At 30.2% G+C, this 21,697-nt stretch overlaps 1 protein-coding gene across 1 annotated transcript in view; it reads right to left on the bottom strand.

Annotated features, from left to right (window-relative positions):
• Nucleotides 1-8,386: 8,386 nt before the first annotated feature.
• LOC126746454 (CAD protein-like) overlaps nucleotides 8,387-21,697 on the bottom strand; it is a 97,186-nt gene continuing 83,875 nt past the window's right edge. The window contains exon 3 of the mRNA XM_050454716.1: nucleotides 8,387-8,543. Coding sequence (XP_050310673.1) covers nucleotides 8,410-8,543 — 134 coding nt within the window. The 3' untranslated portion in view covers nucleotides 8,387-8,409. The remainder of the gene's footprint in view (nucleotides 8,544-21,697) is intronic.

Here is a 21,697-nt window from a genome sequence, read left to right on the forward strand (position 1 = left end):
TGTTAAATTTTCTTAAATTGGGTGATAATGACAGTTGACACTTGGCATGAACGTCTCCTGACAGTAACATTTATATAAAAGTAGACTTGTAGTTTTGTGATAATGGTCGTGGCGTTATTCTACGTTGACAGTGACATGGATTTGAATTCCTTGCGACAGTAATAATTTAGATGACGTCATTTATGGTTACTTACAAAGAATCGAGAGATTAAAAACTACAATATATAGGGCTTGGAACTCAAACACAGGCATGCCAATAATTAAAAATAAACATTTTTGAATGCTTTAAGATAACTTCAAAATTAAGTAACTTGGCCATTTGACAGCTGCCATATGTCATGTTGGTTGACGGTGACAGTTGACGTAATTGCCTCGCGATAGTAATATTTTTTTAGTTAGAACTCAAAGAGATGAAATGAACAATGACGTTTATTAATGCTTTAGTGTTGCCTTGACTTGACTCAACTTCAAAATTAAGTATATGTTTGAAAAACTTCTTAATTTGACTAGGTTGACAGCTGTCAGATGTCTTTTTGGTTGACAGTTGTAAGGATTATCTCGTGACAGTAATAATGGTTTTTGTTGATTGATTGTGACAGATTGTCTGAAGACAGCAATATTTTGTTATTCTTTTACTGAAACAATTGCTATGATTATTTCGTGACAGTAATATTTTTTTATTATTTGACTGTGACAGTTGTTATGATTGTCTCGTGACAGTAATATTTAGCCTGGATAAAGTGTATTTTATGCTTATTGGCAAAAAATAAATTTCAGTAGAAACTTCAAAATTAAGTAAATGTTTAAAAAACTGCTTGTTCTGTCCAGGTTGACAGCTGTCAGTTGTTTTGTTGGCTGACAGTGACAGACAACATATTTATAATATTTCTTTATTGTTTGGCTGTGTGATTTTTTATCCTAATCTGACAGGATGACAAAAACTTTGACAGGTGTCAGGTGTTATTATACTAGTTGACAGTGACAGGACATACATGTCTCGGGACAGTAAAATGAGGTTCAAGTTAGGCTGAGACGTCATATATGGTAGAAAGGCTTTGGAGACTAAAAACCATCTTCAAAGACTGGTACTCAAAGAGTTCAATAATCCAATTAATTAAATATACACGTTTGTTTATGTCCTAAAGTTGCCTTGAATAACTTTAAATTTAAATAAACCGCTTTCTGGCCATCTTGACAGTGACAGTTGACATATTTGTCTCGCGACAGTAATAATTAATGCTGATATATTGTATTCTATATTGTAGTGTGCAAACTGCATCCCTTCCTATAATGCGATTTGCAAATTCAGAGATGTTTTCAGCGGGATTCAATTAAAGTGGTAATACGATACCTAATCCCCTTCACTGATCTATGCTAATTGCAATTAATATACATCGCAACGATAATGGGGGTTTACATGAATTTCGATAAATCATTCGGACGTGTCCTTTCCAATTGCCTTCTCTCTCCATCCCACATATCAATCCACACTGATGGCGGTTTAATTGCTTACTGTTCTTATATATTTTATAATGTCTAATAACCCAAACAAAATATTATGAGCAATAATAATAAGGGATGGTGCATCTGTAATTCGAAACCCTACAGATATAGAGCTGCTAACTACATTAACAGACAACGAAAATAAAGTAAACGCTTGAGAGGATCGATCAACATAGTATCAATTTCGAGGAATATTTATCGAAATTACTAACATCGCAATAACTTCCCTCTCCCTCTAGGCAATTACCGTTCGGATCCTACTACCCCGTCGTCCCTCTTTATCCCACGTTTCGTTGTTTGGTTTCCATTTATCCGGTTAAATCAGTAAAGGACTTAAATAAACATGTTCCGATATTTGTTTCATAATTGTCACTTAAAATTTACGGCAACTCATCGTTTTAACTTCTTAGTTCCTATTTTAAATTGTCACTTAAAACTTGCCCTTAATTTACACTTAAGAAGTTTTAAGTGACAATTATGGATAACTCTTATAAGATCCAACTCGGAGTTATGATTTTTTCTTGTTTAACGCTTTCTTGGAAATTAAATAAATTATACGGTGGATCTCATCTTGCTCTCTAATTGCCATGCAGCAGAGAGAAACAATTAAGGCTTTTAACTAATAATTTGCTGTTTTTCAGTTCTGTTGGGCACTTAATAATTCTCTTAAAATTGCTTTCCGGTTAGGGAGGTTTTGTAATACGGGTAACTTTATCTATAAAACGTATAAAAGAATTAGCATCAAATGCTCGAAAAAAATCAACTTTCTCGTAAACCCTTCATCCTAGTTTCACGAATTAAATTGTGATATATTAAGAAAACTCTCCTCTATAAGGTTTATTTAGGATGTTTAGAGTTTGCAGTAAAATTTTTCAAGTTACGTCAGTTTTTCCAGGACCATGGTCAAAGGTCTTCGGCTATAGAGGTTACGTTGAAAAAAGTGAAATTTCTTAAAAACTACTCATTCTAGATAATTGAAACAAACTGTAAAATATTAAGAAAACTCTACTTTATAAACTTTGTTAAGAGCAAAAAGAGTTTCCAAGGAAACTTTTAAAGTTATGGCAGTTTTCTTAGGACCATGGTCAAAGGTCTTGGGCTATAGAGGTTATTGCTGAAAAATGTGAAATTTCTTGAAAACTGATAATTTTAGATGATTGAAACAAACTGTAAAATATTTAAAAAACTGTGTGTTAAGAACTTTGTTTAGAGTGAAATGAGTTTCTAAAAAAACTTTTCCAGTTATAGCCCTTTTTCCAGGACCAGTCGCTGGATATAGAGGCCGTACTCAAAAGAATCAAATTTCTTTAAAAACCAACAAATTTAACAAAATGAAATGAATGCAAAAATGTTAAGGAAGCTCCTTTTTATTAACTTTACTAAAGACATAATTAGTTCCCGTGAAAACTTTTTGATTTATAGAAGTTTTTCCAGAACCATGGTCAAAGGTCTCTGGTTTTAGAGGTAATACTCAGAAAAGTGAAATTTCTTCAAAACTACTCATTCTAGATAATTGAAACAAACTGTAAAATATTAAGAAAACTCTACTTTAGAAACTTTGTTAGGAGCAAAAGGAGTTTTCAATAAAACTTTTCAAGTTATGGCAGTTTTTCTAGGACCATGGTCAAAGGTCTTGGGCTATAGAGATTATGCTGAAAAAAGTGAAATTTCTTAAAAACTACTCATTCTAGATAATTGAAACAAACTGTAAAATATTTAGAAAACTTTACTTTAAAAACTTTGTTTGGAGCAAAAGGAGTTTCCAAGAAAACTTTTTAAGTTATAGCACTCTTTTCAGGACCTTACCCAAGCGATATCTATGGAGATCGTCTTTGCTTTAAAAGTGAAATTTCTCAAAAACTACTAGTTCTAGATGATTGAAACAAACTATAAAATAATGAGAAAACTCTTCTTTAAAAACTTTGCTTGGAATAAAAAGAGATTCCAAAAAAACGTTTCAACTTATAGTAGCTTTCGCAGGACCAGGGTCAAAGTTCTCTGGTTATAGAGGTTATGGTCAAAAAAGTGAAATTTCTCAAAACCAATGATTAAAACAAACTGTAGAACGTTAAGAAAGCTCTCTGCTAGAAACTCTGTTTGATGCAAAAGCAGTTTCCAAAGAAACTTTTCAAGGTATAGCATTCAGATCCTGTTTCTCTAAAAAGTGAAATATTTCAAAGACTAATAATTCTAGATATTTGAAACTAGTTGTAAATTATCAAAAAAAAACTTTCTTCAATAGCTTATTCAGAGTACAAAGAATTTCTAGGCAAACTTTCTAAGTTATAGCACTTTTTTTAGGATCAGTCTTCAAATATAGATGCCATGCCTAAAAAATCGAAATTATTAAAATCCAACAAAATAAGACAAATTGAAAATTGTTAAAAATACTCTTTTTTATCAAAAACCATTAATTTTTTATAAATGAAAAACAAGCTGGAAAATACTAAGGAAACTCTCCCTTATAAAGTTTGTTCAGGGTATAAATAGATTTCTGGAAAACCCTTTCAACTGGCAGACATTTTTCCAGCACCTTGTCCAGGAAGGGTATTGTGACCAAAAAAATGAATTTTCTCAAAAAAATACTAAGAAAACTCTCTGCTAGAAACCCTGCTTGATGTAAAATGAGTTTTCGCGAAAAGGTTTCAGGTTATTGCAGTTTTCCCAGAACCATCGTCAAAGCTCTCTGGTTATAGAAGTTATGCTGAAAGAAGTGAAATTTTTCAAAAACTACTAATTTTATATGATTGAAACAAATTGTTAAATATTACGAACAGTCTCTGCTAGAAACTTGGCTTAGAGAAGAAGGAGTTTTCAAGTTATGTTAGTTTTTCTAGGACTATGGTCAAAGGTCTTTGGTATAATCAAACAGTAGAAATTGAAGTTTGTTATTCCAGGATTTCCTGCAAGAAATAAAATAATTTCTATCTTATTGGCTAGTGAATATCTTGGGTTCTAATAGTCAAAATTGTGTAATCATTCATTTATCGACTATTTTAGTATTTTTTTAAGAAACAATTGAAATTCATTAATTAAAAATCCAGAAACTGGAATTTTTATTAAGAGTGCAGTAAGTAACAAAATAATTTGTCTATTAACCGTACGACAATAAAATAGTTTGTATACTTATTATCTAATACCTTGGCTTTTAATAGTCAAAATTGTGCACTTATTGATTTATGGACTACTCTGAAGATTCTTTTAATCATTTTCGAGGAAACAGCTCGATAACCAAATCAGTAAAAGTAAAGAAATTGAAATTGTTATTCCAAAAGTGCCTGGAAGGAAAAATTAATTTGTCACTTATTGGCAAGTGAATACCTTGAGTTTAAAGCATGCAGGTGTAGAACTCCTATTGAACTAAATACAATGGGAGTAAGCGGGAGTGAAGAGCTGGAAAAAGCTTCAGTGAACCTTACACATGGAAGCAAGCACCGAATCTACATGGACTCCATCTGATGTGACTACAAACCCATTTTGTCTTACTAAGAAAGTAGTAGTATCCTCTGTCGACTTTATAACCCTGAAACCTGCAAGTGTAGACCCCAATAGTAGCAATGAACTGAATTCAATGAAAGCAAATTAAAGTGAAGAACTGTCCACACCTTTAGTGGATCTTACACAAGAAGCAACCACCGAATCTGCATTGAATCAATTTAATGTAGCTACAGAATAATTTTCTCTTAGAAATGCTAGTGAATCAGGAGAGATGACAACAGTGTCTTTTGTAGACTTTACAGGTGTGCACTATAATAGCAATAACAAGTTTGACTCATTGGGGATAAATGGAAGTGGAGAGTTTACCGCCTTTTCTAAAGGTTTGCTACAAGAAGTAACCAACAAATTTGTATTCTTAAGCACCATTGAATGATGTCACTACACAAATAACTGGAAAAATGAGCACATTATCTTCTGTAGACTTTATCAAGGCACAAACCATATTGTCTACTGAACCTAAGGTACTAACTGCACGCCCAGTATCGACGAGGAAGTAACATTAGTAATTCAAGAACTCATAGAAGAAGACTCTACCAATTCTTCAATATTTGTGACAACTGTGTCACCAAGTTAAGATATGGACGCTACAGAATCATCACTAATTCAATCTGATGAAATACTTACTACAATGAACTTCAGAGGAAAAGCCGTTAATTGAATCATCAACTGTAAAAAATGTTGATTTAGTTACAATTCCTGCAGATGTTCAATCGCCACTTGAAGAAACTGTGACAAAAACAGTTGAAGAATTTTCTTAAGAATCAACCATATCAACAATCCTAAAGCCTCTAACGAAAGTAGAATCCAGTCCTTCCGAGGTGGCCTCGTTGTTCAACAAGGAGTTGGAAGCGATTGCAAAAATATAGCAATTATTAAATCCTGGAAAGGTCTAGAGGCTATTTAAGTCTTTTTTAAAGAAACGCGTAAAATTCATCCAAAAACACTTAAGAAATTGCGATCTTTTATTCCAAGAGTGCCTGTAAGAAACAAAATGTTTTTTGTCTTATTGGCAAGTGAATATCTTGGGTTCTAGAAGCCAAAATTTTGCAATTATTTATTAATGGACTGCTCTGAAGACTCTTTTAGTCTCTTTTGAAGAAATAGCGACAATCAAATCAATAAAAGTAAAGAAATTTAAATTTTTATTCCAAGAATGCCAGTAGCAAAAAATTTATTTGTGTTTTATTGGCAAGTGAATATCTTGGGTCTTGTAGTTAAAATAGTGCAATATGGAATACTCTAAAGGATATTTAGAGTAGTAGTAGACTTAGTTTTTATAAAAGAAACACTTAACATCCAATCACAAACACAGTCAAGAAATTGCAATTTTATTCCGGATTGCCTGTAAGAATCAAAATAATTTGTGTCTAATTAACTAGTGAATATCTTCGGTTCTATTAGTCAGATTTGTGTGATTATTGATTTTATGGACTATTCTAAAAACTCTTTTAGTTTTTTTCTTTAAGAAATAACTAAAATCCATTTACTAAAAATCCGGAAACTGGAAGTTTTCTCCAAGAATGTCAGTAAAGAAGAAATTAATATTAGGTATAGAGCTTATGCTAAAAAAAGTGAAATTTCTCAAAAGCTATTAAGTCTAAAGGCTTGAAACAAGCTGCAGCTTATAAAGAAAACTTTTCTTTAGAAATTTTGTTTAGAGTAAAAGGTGTTTCCAGCAAAGCTTTTCAAGTCATAGCACTATTTTCAGCACCTTACTCTAGCTCTTACGACTATGGAGCTCAAAAAAGTGACATTTCTCAAAGACTCACTCTAGTAATTTGAAACAAGCTGTAAATTATCAAGAAAACTTGTTTCTAAAAAACTTGGTTTAGAGTGCAGAGAGTTTCCAAGAAATCTTTCCAAGTTATTGCACTTTTTTCATGATTAGTCGTTGGATTTAGATGCCATGCCTAAAAAATTATATTTCTTGAAAACCAATAAACTTTTTGAAATGAAATGCATTGGAAAATGTAGAGGAAACTCTTTTTTATCAAGTTTACTGAAAACCTAATTTGTTTTCAAGAAAAATTTTCGATTTATAAGGGTTTTTCTGGAACCATGTAGGAGATCTATGCTAAAAAGGGTGATATTTTCCAAAAAAAGCTCAATTTTCTCAAAAACCACTACTTTTGAATAAATGAAACTAGCTAAACAATGCTAAGGAAACTCTCTCTTAAAAAATTTTCAGAAAAACTTTCCTCTTTCCATTCAACGATTTTTTTGTAAATTTTTGGTTTTGCTGTATATATCAACCGTATATTGTCAAGGTATATTTATATAACTGTAGAATATACGTTTATGATATACAATTCTGTTTAAAAAATTGACACGGAATTTACATATCTAGTTTTTAAACTTGATGAAATTCTTCAGAAAAATCACGGTTTTTCGTCCATATTATCCAATCTAATAACGCTGTTTTGATACTAAACATTTATATATAAAATTATAGTAAATTTAAATAAACAGTGTTATTTAATTAAATATTTGAATATATATTTTCTGCAAAAACATTGTTTTTCATCAGCAAAACCCTTACCCCCCCCCACCCTCCCCAAACATTTTCCCAGTAAGAAATTCTTTTAAAAAATCACCGTTTTTTGTCCATAATATCCAATCTAATACCACTGTTTTTGTATTAAATATTTAATTATATACATATATAAATTATATCAAATTAAGCCAAACAAACTGTGTTATTAGATTATATATTAACGACGAAACCAGCTGTTATGTGTATAATTTTGGAAAATAATGATTTTTGAAGACAATTTCTTACTGGTCAGGTGTGTGGGGTGGGTGGGGGGGCAAGGGTAGGGTTAATGAAAAACAGTTTTTTTTTGCAGAAAATAAGTGCCTAAGAAAAAAACTCTTTTTAGGAAAATTATAGGTGACAAAAAAACCTATAGTTTTTGTATCTGTACTTTTCTCACATAACCTTAAGGTTTTCAAATAAATCGTGAAATAACCCTATTTTATTAAAGCAAGACGTGTCGCTATGAAACTTGCAGTAGTTGTCCTCTTTTTTTTACTGCAAATAAGTGGAAATTAATTTTTTTTTAAATAGGTCATTAAATTTTAAAAAAAATTTCAGCTTTTTTTGATTCTAGACAACTTTTCATTAAAACTATGAGACATTTTTACCACAACGCAAAACTGCTTATTTTTACTCGTGAGAAGATCAAAACTGAGTTTTAATTATTAACGTATAATAAACCTTCGTGTTAAACGTGAATAAAACATAACTTTTTAAATTATAGCACTTCTTTACTTCTTAAATTATGGCACTTTACTCATAGTATAGGGTCTCTTGCTTAAAAGGCCAGTTTACCCAAAAAGTGAATTTGCTCAAAAAGTACCAATTATAGCTTAATAAAACAATTGCTAAATTTTAAGGAAATTTTAACTTTATATAAAGAAAAATTTATTTCCCGTAAAATATTTCCTTATTTCCAGCACCTTGTCCATAAAAGTCTCTGCGGCTTTAGTGGGTATACGAGGGTTCCTGATCCGGGATTCCTTTAAGTTCACATAGAAATTTCCTAAAAGTAGAGCAAAATTAAAAAATAAATTCAATGGGTAACTAAAGATACTTCGGTCATCCTTCACTAAATTTATTTAAAAAATATTAATCCGACATGTTTCGCACATATAACATGTCCATCATCAGGAATAACAAATTAAGAGGTTCCGTCAATATACATTTTTCAGACAAAGTTAAAACGAATTAAGATACATGAGAATGGGACCAAACACGGATTTACAAAAACTTTAAAATTACATCATTACAACAACCTTAAATAAATAAAGGATTAAGAAAGTGTTTCTAAGACGTGCAATAACGTTTAAAGCGTTTGAAGTACCTTCCCAATAACTCCCTATATAGTAAAGCAGTCCGAGGCATAATAAGGCTTCGTGGCCGCACTATGCAAATAATTTACAAATATAAATACACTTTTCAGTGAAATCGTAGACGTACAACAACTAATCGTCAACTTCCCTTCGTTTTGTTGCCCGAAAACCCCTAATTTCGCATGGAGCGTTTATGTTTCCCGATCACGCGATTTCCACCCCCTCTGCCCCTTCTTATGTTCAACTTTAACGTAATAAATTACGATTTTTTTAGAACCAAAACAGGGTATTATGTAATATTATCCTCCCCCCATCCCTTAGCGAAAGTTAAATTAATTTTTAGACATGCTGGAAAAAATAATTGACATTTTCAAAAAACACAAATTTCAGATTTTGCTTATTATTTCGACTCATATTTTGACAACGTCTGTAGATATTATCATTATTATTATTATTACTATTATTATTAATATAATCCTCAATCTTCAATATATTTTTGGAGGACATAGAGTGGAACTAGGTATATAATTAAGAGGAGCCATATGCACTTTTTAAAGTGTCTAGGACTGGGGGTAAATAACTGTAATAAGTAACACAAGACTGTTGAGTGTTCACCTATTTAACCTAGAAGTAGATTTTTTTAGATTAGTGATGCCTACCTATTCTTACTCTCGAAAAACCTAGACAAGCTAAATCTAAAGAAAGGTCGAATATTCCTAAATAATTTGAAACTACTATAAGAGAAGTCTTACACAGGCTTAAAAGAGATGTGTATTAAATGTTAAAACATTGGCAAAAAATTATGATTTATTTATTCACTTTTTCTATATGAAAGACTTATTCCTGCTCAGATATTATCTAAAATGCCTCGGCCATATTATATGGCCTTAGGATGGGTTAGTATAAACATCTAAAATTTTATTAAATAAAATTTTAGGTGCCTATAAATAACTTTAATGTAACTAAACCAATACTAACCTGCATCCTATTATCCTAAGGTAAAACCATACATACTAGAACATGATTGCTGAATTTTTATTGGATTTTCTTTCGACTATATAAAGAATAAGTAAAGCCTGTTTCTTCATTTTCAAACAATTATAAAAAAGCCTGTCATTTATCATTAGATTATGCACATTTCTTTCTAATCAGAACGTCAAATTAACTGTTAGAAAACGTTTCGGGTTTTAACTAAAGTGTTATTTGTTTTTTTTTTCTTACAACTTAAAAATCCTGTAGTTCAAACTCTAAGACATATGTCCATAACAATTTTTTGTTTGTTTTCATCTAAAGAAGTAGTATTTATTATGTGTAAACCCTTCGTTCCTCGATCTAAGTATTGTGTCATTTATAAAAGTCTTATAACTTTAGAGATGCTTGGAACGAGTGTTTTTAGATATGTTAAAAAAACCAAAAAGGGACAAGATGCTAATTATAAACACAAATTAGAAATATATTTGCTGTATAAGAATTCTTTGCTAATATTAGCGAAGAGAAAAAATAATTATCTGCATTTTTTAGAAGGCCCATTTAATTTTGATGACTAAATTTGGGTAAAATTGAGAAAGAAATCATTATGCCAGATGTTTATTTATTTTTTCTACTAAAAGAAAAATATAAAAATATAATTTTTTGGCATATACTCATGACTTTGGTATTTTTTTTAATTTCATCTGTTCTTGTTCTTTTTCATATTTTTATAAAACTTAAGAGTGTAAGTAGTGTATGATAGAAATAAAAAAACGTATAATTTTCATATGAATATACCTAAATGCTCCCTTTTATTATGATTTCATTAACTTTTCGTAAACTGAGAAAAATTTCTAGTCATATTAACTAAATATTTAGTAGCGTTTAAGAAAATGACATTATTAATTTTTTTTTTGAACCACGTCAGCTGTCTAGACGAAATTTTTGATTTTTTAAAAAGAATAAAATCAATAATTTCTTCCAGGCAACTAACATTAAATTAATGAATTAAATAAATTAAAAATTAATGACGCCAACTGCCTGGACGAAATTATTGACTTTGTTGTTAAAAAAATCAACAATTTATTCCAGGCAGTTGACATTATTAATTTTTTATTCTTCCTAAATGACGTCAAGTGCCTGGAAGAAATGATTGAATTTATTCTTTTAATAAATTAATAATTTCTTCCAGGCATTTGACATCATTTGAGAAGAATAGCAAATTAATAGTGTTACCTGCTCGGAATAAATTATTGATTTTTTTCTTCTTCTCCAATGACGTCAACTGACTGTAAAAAAAAAATTTTGGTTTTTTTATTCTTTAAGAAAAAATCAAACATTTTTTCCAAGCAGGTAATTTCATTTTAAGGAAAAAAAATTAATGACGTCAACTGCCTGGACGAAATTATTGACTTTATTGTTAAAAAAAAATCAACAATTTATTCCAGGCAGTTGACATTATTAATTTGTTATTCTTCCCAAATGACGTCAAGTGCCTGGAAGAAATGATTGATTTTATTCTTTAAAAAAACTCAATAATTTTTTCCAGGCAACTAACGTCATTACGGTATAAGAAATAAGCGACATCAATTGCCTGGAAGAAATTAATGAATTTATTTTTTTAATAAATCAATAATTTCTTCCAGGCATTTGACGTCGTTTGAAAAGAATAACAAATTAATAATGTCTACTGCCCGGAATAAATTATTGATTTTTTTTCTTCTCCAATGACGTCACCTGCCTGTGAGAAATTATTTATTTGTTAAAAGTGTAAATTTAATAATTTCTTCCAGGCAGTTGATGTCGTTGATTTCTTTTACTTTAATGACGTTAATTGCCAGGAAGTCATTGTTGATTTTTTTATTCTTTAAGAGAAATCAATCATTTTAAAGCAGTTAATTTTATTAAAGGAAAAAAAAAATTAATGACGTCAACTGCCTGGACGAAGTTATTGACTTTATTGCAAAAAAAATCTACAATTTATTCCAGGCAGTTGACAGTATTAATTTGTTATTCTTCCCAAATGACGTCAAGTGCCTGGAAGAAATGATTGAATTTATTCTTTTAATAAATTAATAATTTCTTCCAGGCATTTGACATCATTTGAGAAGAATAGCAAATTAATAGTGTTACCTGCTCGGAATAAATTATTGATTTTTTTCTTCTTCTCCAATGACATCACCTGACTGTAAAAAATTATTGATTTTTTTATTCTTTAAGACAAATCAGTCATTTTTTTCCAAGCAGTTAATTTCATTAAAGGACAAAAAATTAATGACGTGAACTGCCTGGGCGAAATTATTGATTTTATTGTTAAAAAAAAATCAACAATTTATTCCAGGCAGATGACAGAATTAATTTGTTATTCTTCCCAAATGACGTCGAATGCCTGGAAGAAATAATTGATTTTATTCTTTAAAAAAACTCAATAATGTTTTTCAGGTAACTAACGTCATTACGGTATAAGAAATAAGCGACATTAGCTGCTTAGAAGAAATTATTGAATTTATTTTTTTAATAAATCAATAATTGCTTCCAGGCATTTGACGTCGTTTGAAAAGAATAACAAAATGATATTGTCAACTGCCTGGAATAAATTATTGATTTTTTTTCTTCTCCAATGACGTCACCTGCCTGGAAGAAGTTATTGATTTATTAAAAGTATAAATTCAATAATTTCTTTCAGGCAGCTGATGTCGTTGATTTCTTTTACTTTAATGACGTGAACTGCCTGGAAGATATTATTGATTTTTTTATTCTTTAAGACAAATCAGTCATTTTTTTCCAAGCAGTTAATTTCATTAAAGAAAAAAAAATGAATGACGTCAACTACCTGGACGAAATTATTGACTTATTAAAAGTATAAATTCAATAATTTCTTCCAGGCAGTTGATGTTGATTTCTTTAACTTTAATGACGTTAACTGCCTGGAAGACATTATTGGTTTTTTTATTCTTTAAGAAAAATCAAACATTTTTTCCAAGCAGGTAATTTCATTTAAAGGAAAAAAAACTAATGACGTCAACTGCCTGGACGAAATTATTGACTTTATTGTTAAAAAAAAATCAACAATTTATTCCAGGCAGTTGACATTATTAATTTGTTATTCTTCCCAAATGACGTCAAATGCCTGGACGAAATGATTGATTTTATTCTTTAAAAAACTCAATAACTTTTTCCAGGCAACTAACGTCATTAAAGTAAAAGAAATAAGCGACATTAACTGCCTGGAAGAAATTATTGAATTTATTTTTTTAATAAATCAATAATTGCTTCCAGGCATTTGACGTCGTTTGAAAAGAATAACAAATTAATAGTGTCAACAGCCCGGAATAAATTATTGATTTTTTTCTTCTTCTCCAATGACGTCGCCTACCTGGAAAAAATTATTGATTTATGAAAAGTGTAAATTCAATAATTTCTTCCAGGCAGTTGATGCCGTTGATTTCTCTTATTTTACATTACATCGTTTACTTAACTGAGTGCCTAAAATATCTTGTTAATTCAAATACAGACAGATTCAGATTTTTATGGCTGATTAAATGTTGGCTAAAATCATTAATCAAATGCAAACAAATTATTAAAAAAATTAATTATTATTTTTTTCTTCGATCTGAACAAAATAAGGTATGATGTTGATGGCTATAATTTATTTCTGAGACACCATGTATAAATGAATCTTTCATTAAAAAACACTTTTTTTAATCTGCCTTATTTTATTTTGATTAACCCAAACTATATATTATTATACCCCAGGAAATATTCTATCAAATCTTTTTTTCTTTGTTGCATTTTCATTAGAAGTTGAAGGGACAGCATCTACTAATTGAATGCTTTTATGCTTGATCCATGAATTACGTGAGTAACCTCTACCTCCTCAACATATTCTAAGAAGACTCCGAGTCTATAGAACGAATCGAACTGTTAGTTTCCACTGCCTACAAAATTACAGTATCAAAATAACTTAAGTAAACATATAATGAAAAATCATTGCCATCTGTTAGGGTAAATCCTGGGTTAATTTCTTAATGGATGTATTTTCTGTTTTTAAAGCTATTTTTACATTAAAAACGGTATGAAATAACTTTCTGGTGGCTAAACAACTCCTTTTTTTTTCAAAATTTTAGTAACGAAACTGCAATAAATCAAAATACTTTTTTTTAATTGGAATGTTTTATACTGTTTTCCAACTATTGTTTCATCTCATGAAAGTACCCTTACCTGATTATTCTAACCAAAATATAATCACAAATATGTTACGGGAATATTTATTTACTATAACTAAGTGACATTGTTGAAATAATTTTTTTTTTAGTAAAAATAGACTTTATTTAATATTGCTAATGAACTTGTTGTAATAAATCAAAATTTAGTAAAATCTAATAAATAGTGCTACTAAAATAATTAAATAAATATTCATTTTAAAACGAAGTTATCAGAAATAAATAGGTTTATATTAATTTTAAGTCATTTAGTAAAATTTACTAAAAGACCTTTTAAAAACAACAAAAAGTAAAAAGTAAATAGATAACTTATTAAAAATAGACTTTTACTTTAGTAGAACCAAATAAAAAAAATTAACAATATTTTTTAGGTGTTTTAACAAAATGCAGTTATTGTTTTTACTACATTTATTGCTAAAATAACTAGAATTTTATTGAAACCTACTAAGATTTTGGCTAATAAAGTACTTTAATAACATACATTTTCTCAGTGTATGTTGGCCAATCACGCGATTTCCACCCAGTCTGCCCCTCGTTTTTTTCTTTAACTTTAGCGTAATAAATTACGATTGTTCCTTATATTCTTTTAGACCCAAAACAGGGTATTATGTAATATTATCCTCCCCCTCCTCACCCCTTAGCGAAAGTAATATTAAATTTTTATAAGAAGGGAAAAAAGAAATAGAAAACTCTTTCCGGAGTAATATAGGTTTATGGCTTCCATCTGTGAGATTACTTCAGAAGAAAGTGGACTTTTCAGACAAATATGAGCGGCTGGTATAGGAGGTAAAAAAAGTTGCGGAATGTATTCAAAAAGGGATTTTTTACGTTTCTTTTGTATAACGTTTCGCCTAATGTTTTTGTTTCGCATGGTTTTATGCCCGACCTACCGTCAGAAATATATATATATATATATTATATTGGGGTTGTTTTTTCTTTTTATACGTTTAATAGACTTTTATTATTTTATAATATGTCGGAATTCAACCTTTGGAAGAAATTTTTTAATTTTGATTTTGAGCTGAAAGAAAGATTTAAATAAATAAGCTTTTTTTGAGAGAACCATTAAAAATATTAAAAGTTTGATTTGACCATTGGATTTTTTAGGGAAAATCAGTAAGAAAAGAGAGGTTACTTGACTAGTGGATCTGAAAATTTAAGAAACTTAGGTCTTTAAGACAGTCGTTAAAAATACATTTTATTAAAGAACAACAAAAGTCAACATATATGATAGACAATTGACCGTTTTAGTAGTGTTTGCAAAAAGTAAATTAATCATTTGTTATAATATTGATTAAATATTTTGTGTGTCGCTTTCTAATTGTATAGTGTAAGAAAATAATATATAGAGAATTTAGCCAAATGTAAATCAAGGTGTTTGATCATGTGAAATCAGCTTATACAGGTATACTATATTTTATATACCGTCGTTTCTTTTTAATAATAGTGTCTGGATGGTCTGAAAATAGTGTTTTTCGGGTAAAATTGGTCTAATTTTACAAGAAAAGTGTCATTTTATTCTCATCTTCCTCTAATTTTCAAAATGAGATAGGGATATATAAATGAGAGTTCAACTTTTCCCCTTATTTTCTATATTATGGTTTCATTTTTTTAATAATGTCTGCATCATTTGAAAATAGTGTTTTCCGTGTATAATTAATCTAATTTAACTAGAAAAATATAATTTTATTTCCATCCTCTTCTAATTTTCAAAATGAGACAGGGATATATAAATGAGAATTCAACTTTTCCCCCTATTTTCTATAACATGGTTTCATTTTATTAATAATGACTGGATCATCTGGAAATTGTGTTTTTCCGGTATAACTAATCTAATTATACCAGAAAAGTATCACTTTATTTTTATCCTCTTCTAATTTTCAAAATGAGACAGGGATATATAAATGATAATTCAACTTTCCCCCCTATTTTCTAAATCATAGTTTCATTTTATTAATAATGACTGGATCATCTGGAAATAGTGTTTTTCCAGTATAATTCTGGTTTTTCGGGTGCTATTGGTTTAATTATATAAAAAAAATATCATTTTATTTTCATCCTCCTCTAATTTTCAGACTGAGATAGGGATATATAAATGAGAATTCAATTTTTCCTCGATACCCAGAGTCGAAAAAGAAAAAGTAAGAGAATACGGTACTTATGGACAATATCATCATTATTCTTGCACTATAACCACAAGCAACTTAGGATTCCAACAAGGCCTCTGTATTTTAAGTTCCGTTAACAAAGAAAAAATTAAAAAAGAGTTCTTTGACTATCAAAAATTCTAATAACTAACCTTCATTCCGTCAGTGACTTTCGGAGGCATATACTCTGCCTTTTAGGTAAAATTAGCAAGAAAAGATGTGTTACTCGACCAGTGCATATTAAACTTTTGGGACGTTACATTTTTGGGGAGAACCATTGAAAGCATCAAAATTTGAACTTTACCCATCGATTTTTTAGACAAAGGGAAGCTATTAAAAACTCACTTTGTACTGCAAAATGATACATTTTTTCTATCTTCACTAAACATAATTTAATGGTCCATGGGTTAAATCTACATACTGGCCCTGAAAGACAATGGGCCAGTCCTGATTTACGTGGAACATTTTAATTCTTGACATAATGTCGCCTTGATTTGTGACATCGCCATCGAAAACATTATCGGGGCGGACATAAATCAGCACAAAAAAAAAACGTCATAAGGAGAAAAAAAAACAAATGCCCGAGAATGTCCCATTGTTTTTTTTTCAAAATTACCGGTTTTATGATCTGGCCTCCCGTATATACAAATAAATGAATATTTATCAATAATTGAAGCGTTAACCGGGAAAATCCACAGAGCTTGTTATGTAATAAGGTATTTGAGAGACCAGTTGCGTTTGGAGTCTTTATTATGCATATGTACAATCAATTATTCAGTACAGTTTATTATTTGGGTACAAATCACCTGGTTCAGATAAAATCTTATTATAGCCTAAAAAACGGTAATAAGATGCACGCTAGGACTGAAAAAAACCAAATTTTGTAGATCACACTTTCAAAGACTTAAAATAAATTTTGTTTATATAATAATTGTTAAAGGCTAGGTTTAAATACTTTAAATTACTTTACTTAATTACTTAATTACTTTATTATATAAACAATTATTGTGTGAAAGTCCCTTTTATTCACTTGATGAGTATAACCACATATCGCAGACACTGAACTCACGCCTATTTTAAATTAGCTGTTTGGAGTCAATTATTGTTATGATTCTTTGTATGTATTGTGTTCCTTGTGTATTTATTTAATTAACTTGTAGTGGATGTAGAAGTATGTAGATGCGAAGTTGTAATAGTATTTTATGATATATTGTAAACTTCTGCTTTAATTATTTGACAATTGTGACGTTTCCATTAAAACTGATGACAAATAAACTTTATTTGTGATCAGTTAACTTGAGTTAACCTAAGTCATACTCACCACTTAAAACGAACCAAACGGTGCCATATAGTGTCCTTTTCATATTTAAAAGGAATTTATGGGGAAACGTTATCATTTTATTACCGCGGAATATTTATCGTGACAACGCGGCTCATAAGGACCCTGGAAAAATAAATAACGACAAAGTCGGGAATACTGTCGGGCTCATAAATTTCATTAAAATATATGGGGGGAAAAAAGGGTTGTTTCGTTTTTTAGTTAAGCAAAAGGGTAAAAAGTGAGTTTAAATCACTTTTTTAAAGAAAATTTCGCTAAGAATATTGCCGGAACATATTATTAGGAACATTACCACCTAAAACGCACCCGTGAAAATAAATTTAAGAAAAAAAACATTATGCAACAAAATGTTCACTTTTTACTCTCTAAAATACTGCCACGGGCAAACTTATTTTCCTCTCTGCTTTTAATGTTTACTTACAAGTTCCAAACAAATTGCCCGAGACAAGGGTGGCACGTTTCTCGCTCCCTCTTTCTCGCACTTTAAGGGACATTAAGGGACCCAAAACATTAAGCCCTTAGAAAATACGTGCGTTGACCTATATATTATTTGATTTTTGTATCATTCTGATGACGTGTAATAAAGTGGCAAATTTAAGAGGTTTTTTAGAAATTTTTTGGAATTATAATGGAACTTGCTGTACAATGTACATACAGCTCTATTGACCTTATAATTAGCAGCATTAATGGATTTTTCTAGTTTTAATGACCTAGAGCAATATAGTGATATTTTAAACTCTAAGGTAAAAAAGCTAGACTTAGTACTGCTTAGCGTCATTATTAATTGATATCTTAATTTTGTTGAATAATAAATGTAAAAATTATATTAATTCACAGATTTTACACTTTTGTGTGATTTAATAAAAAATTCAAGTTATAGCGATTTGGAGGGTATGATAGATACTTATTGCTGTCTACATCTGTTCTATGATAGAATCTTTTCAGAAAATCAATGAAAGTAAGGTCTCATTAGTAATATAAGTAAAAAAAACCATTAAAATGCATTACCAAGCAAATTGCCGAATTTAGAAATGTCAGAAACAGTGCTTAGTTACAAACTCAATTTGAGTATCAGCACTGTAAAAAGGGTATAGGGCAAAATATGCATGTTGATCCGCAAATTTTCTAGGCTTTTTTTAAAATTAACTAAAGCCTTTTTTTAAAACAATTTTCCAAGCTACTAATCAACCGTGAAATTAAAGCCATTTACTTCTACTTACTACGCTGCCTACAGTAGTTTTAGTTATTTGAATTAAAGCTGCTAGTAACTTTTAATAATTTCTAGCAATCGCATTTAGTTAAAGTTAATCGTGACTTTAATTAATGATAATTTTTTATATTATTGCAATAACAATCTGCTTTAGTTATTTTTTTTAGAAAAAATCGGTTTGTAATTTTAATTAGTCAGTGTTTTTGGTTTAAATAAAGCAATTAGTGGTAATAAATAATATACATTTATAAGTTTACTGAAGTTTTTAGTTATAACTATTATATTGCCTTATTCAAATCCTTTAGTTTATTTCAATTTTTATATAAAGTGTCGCAAATTCGAGAAATTTAGCATACCCTGCATAGGGTCATCAGCTCACATCATCATAGATAACTTATGCATAATATTATAAATAAAATTCTATTTTGTTTTAAGCGAACGTGTTTTATTTCTCCAAAACACAATTAAAAATTAGTGAGGTTATTAACCTTTAACAAACAAATTCATATTATAAGTTTTAATACATACCCGCATAAAGTTAGTTGAACATTTACTTGACAAAAAACGTTTAAAAAAGTAAATAAATTATATTTGACTCTATAAATAATTAACATTTTACTAGTAATATTTATATAGAGTCTTATGAAGGCATAAAAAATATGTTTAACACCTCATATACAGTGCATCCCAAAAGTTATGTCTAAATTCATTTGAAAATTAGGGGTATGTTCGAAAAAAAACGCTCGGACCCGTCGATTTTTATTTCAAGTTGCGCATTTTTGTACGTGAGTTTTTAAATACAGGGTTGCTCAAAAATAAATTACGACCATCAACTTAATTTTTTCAAATGAAAGCACCTTTTTTTTATTTCATTTTTGAATTTCGCGTGGAATTCTACGTATGTTTCATGCATCATTTCTTATACCTAAAGTCAACAGTTATCGAAAAAAACACGACCAAACATTGTTAATGAAGTTCACCTTACGACTCACCTTATCTCTGAGATTTTTTATACAGAGCAAAATTCCATTCATTCGTGTTTTTTTATTGTTGGCTGGTGACCGTGTATTTTCATAGAACCTGTATGACAGTTGTACGCCAAACAGATATTGTCAAGTATGAAGTGTACGAGCAAAGTTGCGGCTTTCACAATGGTAAAGTTAACGGAACGAGAAAAAATAAAAATTCCGTGCATGGTTGGGTTTGGTGATAGAACACGTACTCAAAAAGAAGCTGCTCAATTATTTAATGAAATCCATCCTGATCGTCCTCCGATATGTCAAAAGGTGGTGAGTAGAATAGAGGCTAAATTTAGAGAATTCGGTCATATTAGAGATCTGCCGAAATCTGGTCGTCCTGCTCGAGATGAAAATGAACAACTTGACGTTTTGCTTTCTTTGGAAGAAAATCCATGCACTCATCTGTCGCAGATTGGGGCAAATTCACACATGGCGAAATCTATAGTTCACCGAGTAGTTAAAAAGCACAAATATCACCCCTACAAAGTTATTCCTGTGCAAGAGTTATTTGGTGACGCTTTCGATAGGCGAAATGAGTTTTGTGAACGTTAACAAAACATGTGCAATCTAAATAATAATTTAGTAACAAATATTATTTTTTTCGATGAAGCCACGTTCTGTTTGAATGGTACTGTGAACAGACAAAATTGTCGATATGGAGCAACAGAAAATCAGCATTGGAGGTAAACATCCAGTGCCCTCAAAAACTAAATGTGCGTTGTGGAATAGTGCCCGGAAGAGTAATAGGTCCCTTTTTCTTTGGACAGACTTTAACGGGACAAGTGTATCTCAATTTTCTCCAATTTGAATTAGTTCCAGCTTTACTTTATTTCCAAATCCATTGGACCCAGACTATCCTGACGAAGAACTAATTTTCCAGCAAGATGGCGCTCCTCTGCACTATGCTGCCACTGTGCGTACATTTTTGGATGAAACCTTTCCCAATCGGTGGATAGGAAGGAGAGGACCCATCGAATGGCCTGCTAGGTCGCCTGACCTAACACCAATAGAATTTTTTTTGTAGGGATACCTCAAGTCGAAGGTATTTAATAGGCCAAATAATCTAGTCGACTTAAAAGAGATAATTCGCAGAGAAGTGCGCGCCATAACTCCGGAAATGATTGAAAATGTGCAACGAGACTTTATTGATCGCCTTGGATATTGTCAAGCCGTGAATGGCATCCATTGTAAACATTTAACATGATTTTTGTTCTTTTTTTATTTGTTACATGAATCGTCTTTTTTTCGATAACTGTTGACTTTAGGTATAGGACATTATGCATGAAACATACGTAGAATTTCACGCGAAATTCAAAGATGAAATAAAAAAAGCATATACTGTATATACAAACTTCACGTACAAAAATGCGCAACTTGAAATAAAAATCGACAGGTCCGAGCGTTTTTTTTTTCGAACACACCCCTGAATTTTAAATGAATTTAGGCATAACTTTTGGGATGCACTGTATTATTATCGTTAAATGTGTTTGTATTTAACGATTTTTTGGTAAATTTTAGTTTTTGGTATATTTGTCAACCGTACATGGTTAAGATATATTTATTAAAGTGTAGAATATACGTTCTGCTAGAATATACGATTCTGTTTACAATGGGGAGAAAATTTCGGCATGTATAAAAATTGACACGGGATTTAAATATCTAGTTTTTAAACTCAATTACTGTACCTCAAATATTTGATGAAATTCTTCTGAAAAATCACTGTTTTTCGTCCATATTATCCAATCTAAAAACGCTATTTTTTTACTAAATATTTATATATAAAATTATGTCAAATTTTAATAAACAGTGTTATTAAATTGAATATTCAATATATATTTTTTGCAAAAACTTTGTTATTCATCAAGACAAGCCTTGCCCCCCCACCCACCCCAAACATTTGTCCAGTAAGAAATTCTTTTGAAAAATCACCGTTTTTG

The sequence above is a fragment of the Anthonomus grandis genome, chromosome 17, assembly GCF_022605725.1.
Source record: "Anthonomus grandis grandis chromosome 17, icAntGran1.3, whole genome shotgun sequence".
Taxonomy (NCBI): Eukaryota; Metazoa; Arthropoda; class Insecta; order Coleoptera; family Curculionidae; genus Anthonomus; species Anthonomus grandis.